The sequence below is a fragment of the Argiope bruennichi genome, chromosome 9 (genome assembly GCF_947563725.1).
Source record: "Argiope bruennichi chromosome 9, qqArgBrue1.1, whole genome shotgun sequence".
In the NCBI taxonomy this organism is placed as follows: Eukaryota; Metazoa; Arthropoda; class Arachnida; order Araneae; family Araneidae; genus Argiope; species Argiope bruennichi.
In genome coordinates, this window is record NC_079159.1 from 559,953 (window position 1) to 575,614 (window position 15,662).

The 15,662-nt window shown below is 33.9% G+C and overlaps 1 protein-coding gene across 1 annotated transcript in view; it reads left to right on the top strand.

The window, feature by feature from the left end:
• Positions 1-10,664, top strand: part of LOC129984741 (PAS domain-containing protein cky-1-like) — a 149,598-nt gene extending 138,934 nt beyond the window's left edge. Inside the window, exons 6-10 of the mRNA XM_056094688.1 lie at positions 2,178-2,362; positions 4,901-5,007; positions 5,317-5,470; positions 5,639-6,811; positions 8,717-10,664. Of these exons, the coding sequence (XP_055950663.1) occupies positions 2,178-2,362; positions 4,901-5,007; positions 5,317-5,470; positions 5,639-6,809 (1,617 nt within the window). The 3' untranslated portion in view covers positions 6,810-6,811; positions 8,717-10,664. The remainder of the gene's footprint in view (positions 1-2,177; positions 2,363-4,900; positions 5,008-5,316; positions 5,471-5,638; positions 6,812-8,716) is intronic.
• Positions 10,665-15,662: the final 4,998 nt, after the last annotated feature.

Below are 15,662 nucleotides of genomic sequence, written 5' to 3' on the forward strand. Positions count from 1 at the left end.
ACCTTAAAGTATACAAAGAGACTAGAAGGTAGATATTAGGAGCACTGTGGTCATCAAAACATTTGAATCGGAGATTTTGACGAATCTCCTCGTTTCACTTTTCATTGTATCTAAAAAAGGCCTTTTGGAGTTTTGTCTATCCATGAACAAGATATTCCGAAGGTTGGGAGAGCCCTCTTTGAAACTTTCTCGCGTCATCTCAAATAAACGTTTTATTCCTCTTCGCTTAAAATGAAGGATCTCGAGCCATTTTGTGAGAGCCAAATTTTATTCTCTCATTGTCCAAAGGGAAATTGCTCAGGCTTTTATTTTCATGAGAGTTGTTTAGTAATGAAAACCGATGCATTATCTAACTCCGATCTATAAGAATAAAAATGACTGTTATTTAGTGCATATACTGAATCCTAAAATAGATGCTTCATTTATAAATGATCTGAATTCTAATAATTGAAAGCATGTAGTAAGAATGCAATGGATGCGATGTATTCGCGTTTTAAAATAGCTTATGCTTAATTCATTTAATTTTTAAAACTATATCCATGCCTATTTCAAATAAAATAAATTTACTTTAACTTGAGAGTCGAATGAACCTGCAATTTTCCCCTTTCATCCCGAAATCTGTTGTCTGTAACTTTGTTCGACTTTGAATCTGCTTGTCAAATAGAATCTCGAATGACAGAAAAATGCCATTCTAACGAATAGGAAGGGAATTTCGTCCTGGAAATTCGAAAATTTGTGAATTTGCTTCCCATGCACTCTTTTCTGTTTTGGCATTCTTCTCTTGCATTGGTCAACGCAAGATATTTCCAATGGGGTCATGACTTTACATGTGGAAAATCTGAAAATTCTTTTGCAAAATTCAGCAATAACTTTTCATTGATGTAATATAAGCGTGAAAATAAGAATGAAAAGATTACGGATGTGAGCTTTGAGCTTCACTGCAATTTTCATTGTACGACTGTATACTCCAGTCAAGAAATGTTTTGGTGCTTGGTGAAATAAGTTTATATAATGCATATAAATGATTGTATTGCGCAGGCGCATTGTTAAATTGCATTAGAATATTTAAATTTCTTCAAGATATCGCAATTTACATATATTGTTCCTTGTCCATTGTTACTAAAGAAATGCGACAGAGATTCGATGCAGTTTTTAACATACGACGTTTTGTACTTGGCACATGTTGTTGCTGAAAACAAATCAGTTCTAAACATTTAAGTCATTTTCTATAGTTTAGAATCTCATATAAATAGAAATGATAAGAATTCAACAAAGCAAGTAAGAACCAATTGCTGAAAACTTTTAAAAATGAGATAAGATAAAAAATCTTACTATTGACAATTACGGATTGGACAATTGTTACAAAACGTCACTTTCTTAAGATACTAAGCTGAAAACCGCCCACGCACTCACCGAGGAGAACAGTTTAGATCGAAACGTCGTGACTTTGATTTAGTCAACCGTTTAGTAAATGAGATTCGTAAAGGGAAGTTAAACAGCAGTCATTTTTTCAAACTGCTTCAGCGTTTTACGTTTGTGGAACTAAATTTACGGTTAAAGTTACTTCAGCTGATGGAACACGGATGATTAAGTTTAGTTGTATTATTTGTAGACACGATTGAAGCATAAATTGTAAACAGTAATTTATGTTATAATATATATAATTTATTATTTTAATTTCGTACAATAGGGAATATCTATGTACTTCTTTGTTGTTATTTGCACAGAAGACGGTTTCTTGTTACGCATATAAGATGAAAATAGTTGAAAAAGTAGTTTTCGTTTTCTTTCATGCATTAGCCACATATTCTGCAAATAATATCTTATCTTAAAAAGAAACATGTTTTGTTTGCTGGTATTGCTTTTCGTGTTGAGTTACGTTGATTCAACAACGTCAGTATTTCAAATAAAATGCCTTCTTCCTTCTATTCAAATTATCCTCTATATGCCATTAATTCACGAGTTACCATTAACATTATGATTTAATGGCTTACAACTGCTTTTAACTGAAGAAAAATTTTCAATGATGCAAAATAAAATTCTGGAGGACACTTCTCCATAAATTTGTCATTTTTATATGTTCAAATAATAATAATTTATTTTATATAATTCAATTACATTGCACTATTTCATAAAAGCTAAACAAAGACATCCATTTTCTGTTATTCTCTTTATAGGTAGTGTTGGTGGAGGGTCATTTTGTAAGCTTCCTTCCGCTGTGCAGTCGCAACGAGCCCGTCTTCCTGGCCACCTGCACCCCCGTCGCCATGCCCGAAACGAGGGAATGCGTTGTCCAGGGCAGCACCTCTGTCTTTACCACCATACACTCTATGGACATGAAGTTCCTCCACGTCGACAGAATGTGAGTTCCGACATATTAATTAATGCATTTGGTATTTTGAAAGTATAATCTGGCTGCTGTTGAGTGGCGTTGGCCGGAAAATTTGTTCTCTCTGTCAGAATCTTAATCAGGAATTTGAGGTTTCCAAAAATACTTCCTAATAAAATAATTGAGGATTTGAAAAAAAGTCATATGTTCTCTAATTAGCGCCTTAGAATTTCCAAAATTGACGCATTTTCAATATAAGATTTTTCAAGCCAGTTAAATTATTCTGAAAATTATGTACACTCAAATTTTAAACATTACTCTTGCATTTAAAGTGTCACACCACGTTTTGCAATAAACATAATTTGATATTTTTTTCAATATGATACTTTATAAGATAAATAAAGAACTCAGTCTCAAACACTAATTATCAGCGTACATTTAACCTCTTTGTCAGTCATACTGTCGAGAAAGTCTATTAGATAGACAGTTAAGAGTTTTCTGATTGGTTATATTTGTGTGAGTATTTTTTTTCACTGATATGCAACCTTATGTAACTGGACAAAATCGATTACTTTCTAACTATGAGTCTACTAGTACCTATTCTTACTTGTCTGTGCCTCTCCAGGCAGGCTAGTATTAATAGTCCTTGGTTAGCATTGGACTTTTTCAGGGCGCGAAATTTCATAGACTTGATATCGCTGTGCTGTTCTCGGGGATGTGCAACAGCAAAAACTAGTGTCTATCCGCGCGTTTTAAAAAATACTGAACACATTTAAATAAATGCTTTGATAAATGTTTTTATTTATTTTGAATTTTCAAACTTTTTTGTCTTCAGTCCTGCTAGATCATCCGATAAAGCGAATTTTATGAAGATTATTTTCTATAGAAACTTTGGCAAACATCATCATTATTGCTTAAATGATGCCATTTCAATTAGAAAAATTTTATCGTAGCGAATCCAGTTCAAGATTCGCTCATTTAGCCTAATTCTCTTTCACTAAATGAAAAAAAAAACGCCCTTCAAATACTTGAACGAAATTAAAAATTGTTGAGTTGATACATATTTCTTTTAAGCTTACATTATTTTCTTCTAAGAGATATCTGCCGACGTTTTAATTCTGCTCCAGGACTTGCAGGTTTTGATGATTCCAGGGTGTAAAAATGTATTTTATAAATAAATAAAAATCCACTTTAATTAGACAATCAATCACCAATCCACATTCACACTTTCGCTGATTACTCAGTTTATCGTTCTGTTTGCATCTCCTTCGTGTTCTAATGAGTTTTTCGTGTGATTTATAATGTTCACTATAATTAAAGGCTACTGCAGTTGTTCTTATGAAAATTAACAGCTTCATTCTGTTTTGCCCTTGATAATGGACAAACGTGTTTTCTTGGGGGAGGTGGCCTTCTCTCTAGTATCAATGAAAAAGAGGAATTTAAATCCATTTTTGCGTGGAGGATCTTCAAGCCTCTCATGATAAAAATGATCACTGTTTTTAATTGGACTCTTCACGCCGCGCTGTTTATCTTGCGCCGGTCATTAGTGTGCTGATTGGAAATGATTATTTTCCATTATTTCTGGTGAAACGAATCACGCTTTTCGGCAAGGTCTCTTGTGCAGACAGTGAAAACAAAAATCCGACCATCGGTAGCCATCGTGACCAGAAGCAGAGTCGATTCATACCAATGCAAGATGGCCTAACCGAAACAGAAGTGACCACCTGTACTCCACCTGCCGTCGCTGACCACAGGTCAAGGTGGCTAGCGGCGTTCCCACGGCCCCACATTCCACCTGCTGCTAAAACATTACCGGCCATGCCCCTGCATGCCTTATCTGTTCCAATCGCTTTCCGTCTGGTGACGTCATTCCAAATAGAGGGAGGAATATTCAAATATGAGGCATTGATTCAGGGTGGAGCTTAGGATGGTTGAGAGAAGACAGCAACGCGAGATGGAATGAGAACAAGACTTTCATTTTGTTACTTTTTAATTTTTTTTCTGGCAACGAACGTAATGCGATAGATTTCTTATTTTCCTTTATTTTCTTCTCTTCTTTGCAAAAAGCTCAAACTTTTTTTTTTCTTTTTTTGCACTGATATTATTATGGTCAAAGAATATTTGTTTTTCGAAGGATTTTCTATAGCTACTATCTTTTAAGAAGCAAAAAATAATGAAGCGGTCCAAAATCATCAGATATTTTGAATTAAATCAGTATGAATAAATTGAACATTTACTTTCATTTTTTTAAACTATGAATTACTTCATTAAAATCGAAAATAACTCAAATGTCATTGTGAAAAATGTGTGCTTTTATTTACTAACTTTGTTTAATGAATTTTGAGGGACAAAGATTTTTAGCAGGTTTACATAAATGTCATAAAGAATCTTTCAAAGCAAAACAAATAGATGGAAAAATCCCTATGTTATATCATTTGAACCATTGTAGTTTATTATTATAACTAATGCACATTAAAGAATGTTCAATATTTATGAAATACAGTCCATTTCATTAAATTAGTGTCTGGTTGTCTTAATTAAATTTGTTTCTATTTCTTATTTCTTTTTCAGAGGGGAATTTCACCTGGGATATACCAAATCCAGTCTTCAGGGAATTTCCTGGTATGAACTTGTCCATTGGGAACATCTCAGGGAAGCGCAATCCAAGCATCGCCTCAGTGAGTAGCCTTATTTCATCAAGATGATTTATTAGTTGAAAAATTATAATTGAGAGCTTCAATAGGAAATGTCATTGTAAGCAAAGCATCATAGATTGAAACTGTTTTTACACAAAATTAAATGTATTAGTTTTGAAAACAACATATTGAAAAGTGTGTTCATGCCAAATATTTGTCACCTTGTTTCTTTTTGAAGTTTATTTTAAATCTATTATCTCTGACGTAGAGAACTTCTCACAGTTTTATAGGAAAGAGAAAATTAATAACAGAATGCAGATCCATCTTTTAAAATCATCCTTCTTCTTTCAGTTACGCAGTCAGAACAGGAACGATCCTGTATCATTCTTCTTCGACTCCAGAACAGTGCCGGCTGCTGGTTGTGGGTGCATGTCGTGCTCCAGATCAAAGATGGAACAGAAACCACGCAACAGTCCGTCATTGTCTGCACCAATCAAGTCCTCAGGTAGGTATCTGTTGATTGCTGGAATTTTTTCACATTGCTTCAATGATGAAAAAGGAGGCAGGGGAGCACATTGATGTAAAGATGAAATAAAGTACATGCGTTAACTTGCAAGTATCATTTCAATATTTGGAAAAAGTAAGCTTATATAATTTTCAAATTTATTTTCAGTGATAAAGAAGCAGCCGTTATGCGGGCTAACAGCTGGCTTTACCAGTACTACTCCCTGCATTCTAAAATGCATTATGGCTTGACATATGAAGCACACCCTTCTCGGCTTCCTACCTACTATTCTGCAATGATGCCTTACCACCCCTCTCCGACAGAAGCTGCTGTGCCCCATTCGCCTTATCATCTTCATCCTCCTGTAAATCTGAATGGAAGTTCAACGCAGCCACCACCACCTCCAACAGTATTACAGTACGGTGGTGTACCTTATACCAGTCTCCCATCCGAAACAGAAACAGCAAGATGGCCAGTTTCAGTTAAAAGATCAGCATCTCCGACTCCCAATAGTCCACACAAATCACCATCTCGTGGCACCCCTGCCTCGCCTCTGTCTGGGGGAATAACTAGAACTTCTGGCGGGTATTCTTCCGCAGGTGCAGAAGTCGTGGTACCGCCTTCAGCATACTATGGTAACACACAAGTGCTTGCTGCAGTGTCCTATTCTCATCTGGTTTCTTTAAGAAGTCAAAAGCAAGTGGACGAGGATGTGGAACAGTCTATGACACCAACCAATACAGAGGAAGTGTCGGCCATGATCTCGCTAACAAACAGGCCGGCGTCTTACCTCCCCATAGCATCTGTTCTGTCAGAAAGTAATAGAGTGCTGTCTGACAGTTGCGCGGATGAATATATCAGAAGGCAGGATGATGCCAGTACTCGTGGTCATATGTTCTGTTCATCACCTGCAAACAGACTCGAGATTCCTTATGTACGATATGGAAACACATATCCTCTGGTGGAATTTGACCCGAGGAGGAGATTTTCCAAATGGGAGAAAGACATTCGACAAAGTACGCTTTGGACTGGTTCAGAATCTCACCTGGGTCCTATACAAGGAGAATGCTTTCCTTACAGTGAGGGTAACTGTACCAAAACGCAGTTCCTAGAGTCCGGTCCTATGTACCAAGAACTAGGACAGGAGCAGAGTTTCAGGGCTCGGTTTCTAGGGTACGATATTCCTAGGAGAGATGATGTCCTCAGGCTGTCTTCAGAGAATCATCATGGGATGGAAACTCAGCAAGAGGTGTATATTAATCATCACAGTGCCAGGCCTTGTCTAGTCAGACCGAGCGCAAGTCCTTCTCCTCACAGCAGAGCAAGCTCAGATTGCTGATGGTAAGTTGCAGTCTCAAAAGAATTTAGATGATATTTTTTCCCTATATGCATCATGCTCCTTGTAGGATTTATTTAACGTAATTTTCGAAAACTTGAAAACTTTTTTAAACAATAGTTAAATCAACTCTTTTCGTTATTTAGTCATCACTATCGTCAATAAATTCTTTTCTAAAGCAGAAGAAATTTTTAAACCACGTTTGGAAACATATATAATTTAGAAATATTAAGAAAATAATTTCTGAGAAAAATTCATCTTCCTTTTCAAAGTTTGTCATTGCAGTAGGTTGTTTTTTCTATGCATTTAATTTGGGTTGGAGTGGGTTTGATGGTGTGTTTAAATTAAATAAGGATATAATTTTAAATCGCTCTTTTTTAATTTTTTATATTATTATTATTAATAAATAAAGCTAGATGGGTGTGAAATTTAGTTGTTTGAAAGTTTGAGTATTAGAATAATTTTTAAACACCACAAGAGAGTAAAAATTCCATTTCAATTTTTCATGACATTTAATAAAGAGTTTTGTTAAGTTTACAATTAACAATTGCAAGAAAGGTATCTTTCTGCGATTGATTAATACTGTTATAAGCAATTTCATAGGATTTTTAGGAAATGTAAACTTTCTGTTGTTTCCTTAAATTTATAAATAAAAATTTAACATTGAAATTTATATAATAATGAAAAAAAACTTAATTTTTTTACTCGCTTTCCTTTTTTTATATAAAAAGTAATTCCTAAGCAATGTTTTTTTTTAATTTCATGAAACGATCTATGAAGTTTAAATTATTCTTCTTAAAGGAAGGGGGGGGGGGGAGGATCCATCTTTTTTAAAATTCAATATAATAAAAAGTATATTCGAAATTGTTTTCTGCAGAGGAAAAATTAATTAATTATGTTTGAAGGTAAAATTCGTAATTCTTGTCGTGCACCGTCAATTCTATGCTGTGCAAACGGGCTTTCCAAATCATTTCCCATTCATTTAGGTCAGTCATTCAGGAGTCACTCAAATCTGTCCTTCAGTTCAGCGATTCCATTCTCCTACTCTCTTCAAAATTCGAGCTATTCTCCTCTATTCTCCATTTCTACGTAGAATATCTTCTGAAGTACAGCACAGAGTTTTTTCTGTTTCACATCACCGCGCCAGAGCTACGCATACGAAACCTTCCTCTTCTCCCTCTTCCATAACAATTTCCAAAACTTTTTCTCAATGGACTTGCAGCGCCTATTCCAGATGGCATCTCGAGGTAGAAATGGAGGCAGTTCGGATAGCCAATCCTTTCCATGCTTTGACATTTCTATTTTTCAGTTGAGCACCTGGAGGGCTCGTCAATGAACAGAGACCGAAAAAAACTTTCTGAACTTTCAATGAAGTAACTATTTTATATGCTTGTTTCGAGAAACTTCACGAGAAAAGAAAATCACAAAAGAAATGAGAAATGCCGTAGCCCTAATCCTTCAACAAACTAATAAAAAATAAAAAAAAATAAAATAGAATCCTTTTGCATCTGAAATCTTCTTTTCTACACCTCAAAGTTACTCAAATTGAAAGTTATTCATCTTTTTAACAGTTATTTCTAATGGATCTACATTAGGACATACTTACGAAATCAAGCATTTTTTTTTCGAGCTATAAATCACCAAATGGGGAATTTTAATTGTAACTTGACGAAATAAAATTAAAAGCTTCTTAAATGGAACTAAATGGTGGCTAATCGGTGGACTTTTAATGATTGTTAGGGAGCTTGACGATATAACTGTACTTTATTATCGAGCCTTACTAATGATCGCAACTATTAAAGTTGAGTTCTCACCCAAAAACCAAAGACCTTAATCCTTGTTGAAAACAGTCAAGATCTTGTGAAATTTTGGTTATTTTTGTTTTAACGTTCTGCTTTCTTCTTTCCCAGATCTGTCAAAAGCGAAACTCCCTCTCAGAAAGGGACCCGAAGTATGACATATTGTCAAATCACTGCAACAGAGTGTATCGTACCCCAGTTCCTGAGATTCATCCTCCCAGCCGCTACCTCAGCAACATGTTGCGACCCGAGAATCGACAACTCAGCATCCTAACCTTTGGGAAGTTAAATGTTTGAAGCGATACATTGTACAGCAAAAACATAACCAAAACTTTTCCCTGGACTTCGAAACAAGATGGACATTGATAGAATCTTGTTGTTCAACAATGCAAAACAGTGCTTTTACCAAGAAACTGTTCCTATGAACATTCTCATCTAAGTTTTGATAAAAACAAACATACGTTTATTTGTAGATAAATTTTAGACATTGCAACAAAGTTAAAAAAAAAAAAGATTTTTTTTGTAGAAATAGATATATGAATTGAAAACCAAGTAGCCGAAATCCCTTTCATGAAAATTAGAATAATAATTGCTATTTCTTTTGCTGTTATCTGCTTCTTGAAAGTTTGTGTCTTCTTCAAACTAGTTCTAGCTGCTTTTTTTTTTTTATCTTTGCGTCCCTTCTTTGATATCAAAAAATTCAGGAGGTGATTTTTCTTTAAAAGAGCACTGACAAGCAAAGGAGTTAACAATAATTGACAAATATCTTCAAAGTTAATGAATTTTGTTTTGCCAAATGAAGAAAAATGTCAGGAAATTCAGAATTAATCATAAACTATTTTACTGCAAAAGTAAAAGCAAAATTTTTGGACTGCCGCAGGCGACTCTGCATTAGTATTAGAACACTAAAAAAATAAGAATCGTTCCAGAGGCAAAATAGATTTTTTTTTTTTGTAAATATGCATATCAAGCCAGTATTTTAATGATTTATTTCAAACGTGGCATTAATTTTTAACAAGGAAATTTTTTAGATAAAAAATGAGTTTTGTCAATGTTGCTTTTACATTCCTAGTTTTTCCATACTTTCTTTAGATAATTTATTAATCTGTAGTAAAGAATGATTTAACAACTACTTTTAAATCGAAAATGGTAATAACTATATTTTAAACAGTAAAGTATTACAGAGATACTGATAATATGGCATAATTTGGTATTCTCTTGTGAACTAAGCTCTTCCAAAATTAATTTGCATATTTGTTTCCCTAATAAGCTTACGCAAATTTTGTTGCTAAGTAGCTAAACAATAGCCAGCGTTAGTTTAATTTGACTAATTGTATATATAAAACTACCTGCGATTAAATCACAGAAGAATTGTGTTTTCTGCATGCCGCAGAACTTTAGAAATGCCAAAAACTCAACAACTCATGGCGGCTACGGATCTTCATGCATGAAATATTAATCATAAACTAAATTTTGATCAAATGGAACCATTGCCTTTAGGCGCATAATTTTGAGAACTATTCCTCTTTTCGTGTTTACACACTCTCTACCACTCACCTTTGACATCATGAATCATAGGATTGTGATGTATCAGGAAATAGCCTTTTGTGCAGTTTCTTAACAAATGGAAAAATTCAAAGCTTAATAAATTAGGGAACCGATCAATAATTAGCTGAATAAATAACTAATTTTGCAGGTAATAGCAGAATTTGAGCAATTAATGTTTCACATTCTGCTATTCGTTGCGCATACCTCACACTCCATGGAAATGCAAAGACTTCGGTCTGTTCCAAAGCAGTAAGAGCGTAGCTACTTGTCCTAGTGCTTCACGGGCCCGTTCTGAGGTACGTCCTGGTGCTAAAAACCAGTTGGTGCTGGGATTGTGCATACAAGCCACGATATATTTCTTTGTCCATGTAGGTAGTGTGTATTTAAGTTGCATCCGAGAGAATATCATTTTCTGTTTCTATGTAAATTAGCCTATTTTGTCTTTGTTTTTATAGTATTATGCAGATGTGAGCGAAGCTTATGTACAAAAATAAATTAATTTTTCAATCAATTCGTGTCTTGTTTTTGTTTCACAGACGGATCAAATTTCACAAGATGAAGTCTCATCGCGCCCTGTTCCCATGGCCCACTGCCTTTACAGAAATGGTCGTAAATCTGCCATCTGACCCATTGTAGGACCACTCTCGATCGGGAGCTTCCCGCAAACTGTCAGTAAATTGAACAGATATCGAAGAGCCCCGTAAATGAGGGGAAAGAGGACAAAAGACGCCTGAAGAAAGGGCCATGGGAACGGGGCTTCATACATCATCCAAGCCTGACGCAAAAACATATTTTCCCTAGATATTATAAAATCATTATTTAGTGACATTGAAAAATATTAAAACCACATGGAACAAAGACACTAGTATCTCTTATATAACATAATCTATTCTTTCCAACCAAAGCCGAGCGGCAATTTATGCAAATAATACTAATAGAATGACATATAAGATTTCGGATGATCATTCAGAAAAGAGAACCAATAACTGTAGTTTCAACAATATATATTTGATAAACAGATCTATGATTCTGATACTTTGCACTATAAATTTGATACTTTACTCTTGGTACTTGGAAAGTATCATTCGAATAATTTGCACTGTGAATTTAAAATTTTATATTTGGTACTTGGAAACTGTAATAATTTGTTTATAAATTTAATATTTACAATTGATGCAATGGAAGTATTACTTGAAATTCGCTCCTTTTTTATGATTTCAGTTCTAAAAAAAGGTCTTAAAAAGATTTCATTTGTGACTTTCGAAATTTTTTTTAATAATTTAAATAATGACTATAATAAATAATATAACGATAATGCTAATGACACATTAAACCAGAGCATCCATTCTATCAAAACCTGACGCGAATATAATAAAAATGCAGCCTTCAGTTCGAATGCTTTAAATGGGACGAAGGTAAATGATGTTCGCAAAGTTGAAAGCATTTACTTTACGATAAAAGAAAGAACGAGGATCATGTTTATTCCACGTTGAAATATTTTTGAGCAGAATGAATTTTATTACAGGGGAATAATTCCTTTCACATGTTAAGGATGCCAATGACTTATATGCAAACAATCATACTTCAAACTCAAATGCAAATCGTTACTATCCTCCGGTCATTTCAGGGAATACAGAAATGTCTTAACATGGGAACGGAAGTCTCAGGTGCAACTGTGACAGTGAAGAAGTGAAAAGAGCAGGATACCGTGCCCGGGGAATGTTGGCATTATTTTAATGCATAGATTTTGTCTAGCGTCTGACTGAACTTTCCAGAATTTCAAAATATGTTGAAAAAAGAAGAAAAGGGATGATTCTAGTCTAACAAATTATATTTATTCCTATTTTCCTGCTCAACACTGCAGAGAATATTAAATATTTCTGTAAAATTCAATGTCTTGATTATCTTCCGAGCGGGAAATCAGCGTTTATAGTTCGTCAGTGGATTCTGAGACGACCCCATTTCGACGACTTCATCTCACTAAGGGGTGAGACGCGGAACAATGAGTGCATTTCCGGTATTCCTTTTGACCTTGGATTTTCCCTATTACATACTAGTAAATGTAAACATCTCCTTTTATCTTTCCTTTCACCCCTATTTTGAAGAATTAAACCCATCCTTACGCATGGGTTTTACAATCCGTTGCTGAACTATAACAATTTATTTGGAGTGAAAGAATAATAGTTATTATTTATCAATTATTATCAATGTAGTTGAAATTTCAAACTTCTGAAATTATGAATTATCCATCGGGCTTCTAAATTTGGATCGTAACTTAAAGTAGAGATCACAGACAAACGGACGCACTACTCAGCCTCGTTAAGAATCATTCTGACGATCATCTTCATTCGAAACATTTCATTCTTGTATTAAGTGCAAGTATTAAACTAAATTTACTATTATTATTTAGCTTTTATAATTCTCTATGACTCTTATTTAACCCTTATTCACTTGGGCATAAATTTGAGATTACTACGAAAAAATAATTTTAGGCCCTTAAATAGATTCCATAGAAATAACGGAGGACAAGATTTATATACATGGGTTTGAGGTTCCAATGTTTTCTTTCGTTCATAAACGAAGTCACAGACTATTGCAGCCAATCTAGGATCAAAAATGAAAAAGTATGATCAGTCTTGACGAACAATGTATGCAAGAACTGCATATAGTTTACACATCTTGTAACAAAATCTGTGGAAAAAATCAATAAAAATATGCAACATTAATACTTCCATAAGAATATTTAATACACAAATATTTCACACGCAAATTCACGATATCTTTATTTTTGTAGTCGCTTGTTTCTCTCTCTGTATATGTGTGTGTGTGTGTGTGTGTGTGTGTGGATGGACGTGAGTGTCTTCTTACGATTGTGCATTTTTTTAATCAACGAATGTTGTTTTTTTTATTTGGTCTATCACGTTTCAATCAATCTGCATATTTAAGAGGGGGGGGGGCTGACGTAATTTATCGGATTGCATGCGAAAAAAACTAATTTCGCAACAGGTATTGCAGCTTGATCTCCAGTATTACTTATAAAAAACGATTAAAAGTTGCATATGATTTTTTTAATTAATATCGCTTGAATAAAGAGTTGAATATCACGTATTTTGTTTCGAGTTATAGTATTATTATAAATGACCCAATTTCGCAAGGGATTTCACTTCTCTAAATTATCTAGAATCGAAATTTAAAAAAAATCGTGCTTTTTAAATTTAAGGTGAAGGCAATGGCACAAAGCAGCAAAAGTTTATTGTGAGATGGTACTTTTGATGCCGATGAACGTTGAAGGTTATCATGTATTCCGTTCGGAGGATTAAATCTCATTTGAAAAATTTAGTTATTCAATCTCTTTTCAGAAGAAATTAAATGCATACTAACATTTAAAAAAAAGTAAAATGAAATCTGTGTTTAATTCAAGAAAGACGGGTGACACATCTTAGGTCCAACAGCTTAAAAAAATTTTTTTTAGGGAATGGAGGCACAAAGTATCCAACAGAATGTATAGTATTTTTTAGACACTCACATGTTGAAAATATATTTGATATAGCAGCCTTTGGCGACCCTTTGGTTCATTCGGATGAATGGTTTCTAAAATTTTATATTAAATATTCTGTTTTACTTTTGATGGCTTAAACATCAAAGTATTTTTAAACTTACATTTGATAGCCGTACAACAAGTACGATTTTAAAAACCTTATGATGGTCCTCTCATTGTGCAATGAATGCTTCTTTCCAATATTTTGTCATCTCGCCTAAAAGGTGAATTTCAATTCGAATAAAAAGAAGCGTTTAAATTTTAATGAATGCAAAGGTTTACTCGATAAAATGGAACATTTTTATTTAAATAACAGAGCAGAGGAAAATAAGAATAATTCAACATTGGAATATTTGAAAAAGAATAGTTCAATAAAATATTTTTCATAATAACGGAAAAAATTATTCAAAAAAAAATTCTCTGATTGAAAAATAAATAAATCAGTCAATTAAAATGAGAAAAAAATTTCAAATGATAACAGCTGTAATATTTTTTTATACATTCTTCTTGAATGACATTCAACAGAAAAGAGTTTAAAAATGTCAACTCTTTAAAAAATTTCATCATTCCTTATTTGTGAAGATGAACGCTAAAATTGTAAGAGCAACACATTTCTAAAAGTATACAAAAAGCATACTTTAAACAGATGCATGGTACTCATTATGGAAAAAAAATGCCACCTTCTTACATTTATCAATAATAAGGGGGGGGGATGGCAGGAAAATATATTAGCAGTGACAATGAAAATAATTTGCATTTCACACTAGAAATGAAATATATTGTTGTTAAATACGCCTAAAATACTTTCTGTTATACGAAGTAAAGAGAAGGCATTGTAATCGTCCAAAAATTCAAACTCCAGATTTTGATAAAACTCTTCATTTCGGACCGCTCCAAGTTGCAAAACACATTTTTTGAAAAATATCCTCAGTCTACTATTTGTCTGCGTGTCAAAGATAACTAAAAAATGTTTTGAGCTAGACGGATGGAAATGGATATATGATCTTTCAGACAAAATTATAGATTCAAATTTTGTGCAAAATCTTTTTGGAATAAGTCTTAGTATTCGTCTGATCGAATATGAATGAACTTGATTATACGAAACGATGGAAGCTGGATGAATCAATTCGGTCACAGATATAGCATCTATACAGTAGATATCAATCAGATGTTGAGTCAAATCCAGCAAAAAGTGGAACGTCTGTCGACCTGTATTTTCAGAAGCATGTAGACATGAGAAAACGCAAAAACGCAACGGTTTAAATCTATCAGATTTGATATTGATTTTGTGACTTGTAGTTCTGTATGAAATTTTGGTTTCAATTGGTTGGGGGGGGGTAAACGCATCTTAAGCACCACTGTGTAGGTACTTACGCATCTATGTGCACCACTCATTAAGTCTTGGGGGGGGGTCCACTTCCTCTGGTTTAAAACAAGGAAACACATATACGGCAAAAATGTAATATTATTGAAAGGCAATTTTTGGAATTTTAAGATGGTGTAAATATAATTTTTATGTAATAATACTTTCTGGAGCTATCAAGACAAACGCCAAAATGACACTTACTTTTTAATTCATTAAAATTTCAAAAAAAGTTGCTTTGATGTGCATATTCCATTTTCCTAGGGATATATTGCCCAAATTTCGTAGTTGTAGTTCAAACTGTTTAGCTAGTAGAGCGCCAAAACATGCACAGAAACGCTCACATTCATCTTGAGCATCACACCACATTTGTGATTCCTGCATGCGACAAAACGCACTCTGTATCCATTCACTGAATTCTTTTACTTTAAAAAGTTTTATTACTCTCTTTCCATTCTGAAAATTTGGTTGTCAAATTAAATAGAAGATGGATGAGAAAAAAAGTGACAAAACGCTAAACCTCGCGTCCACTAGAATCAGAAAGCTGGCTTCTATGGGAAGGTTATCCGCTATTGCAATATTCGTCATTATCTTCTGCTTATGACATA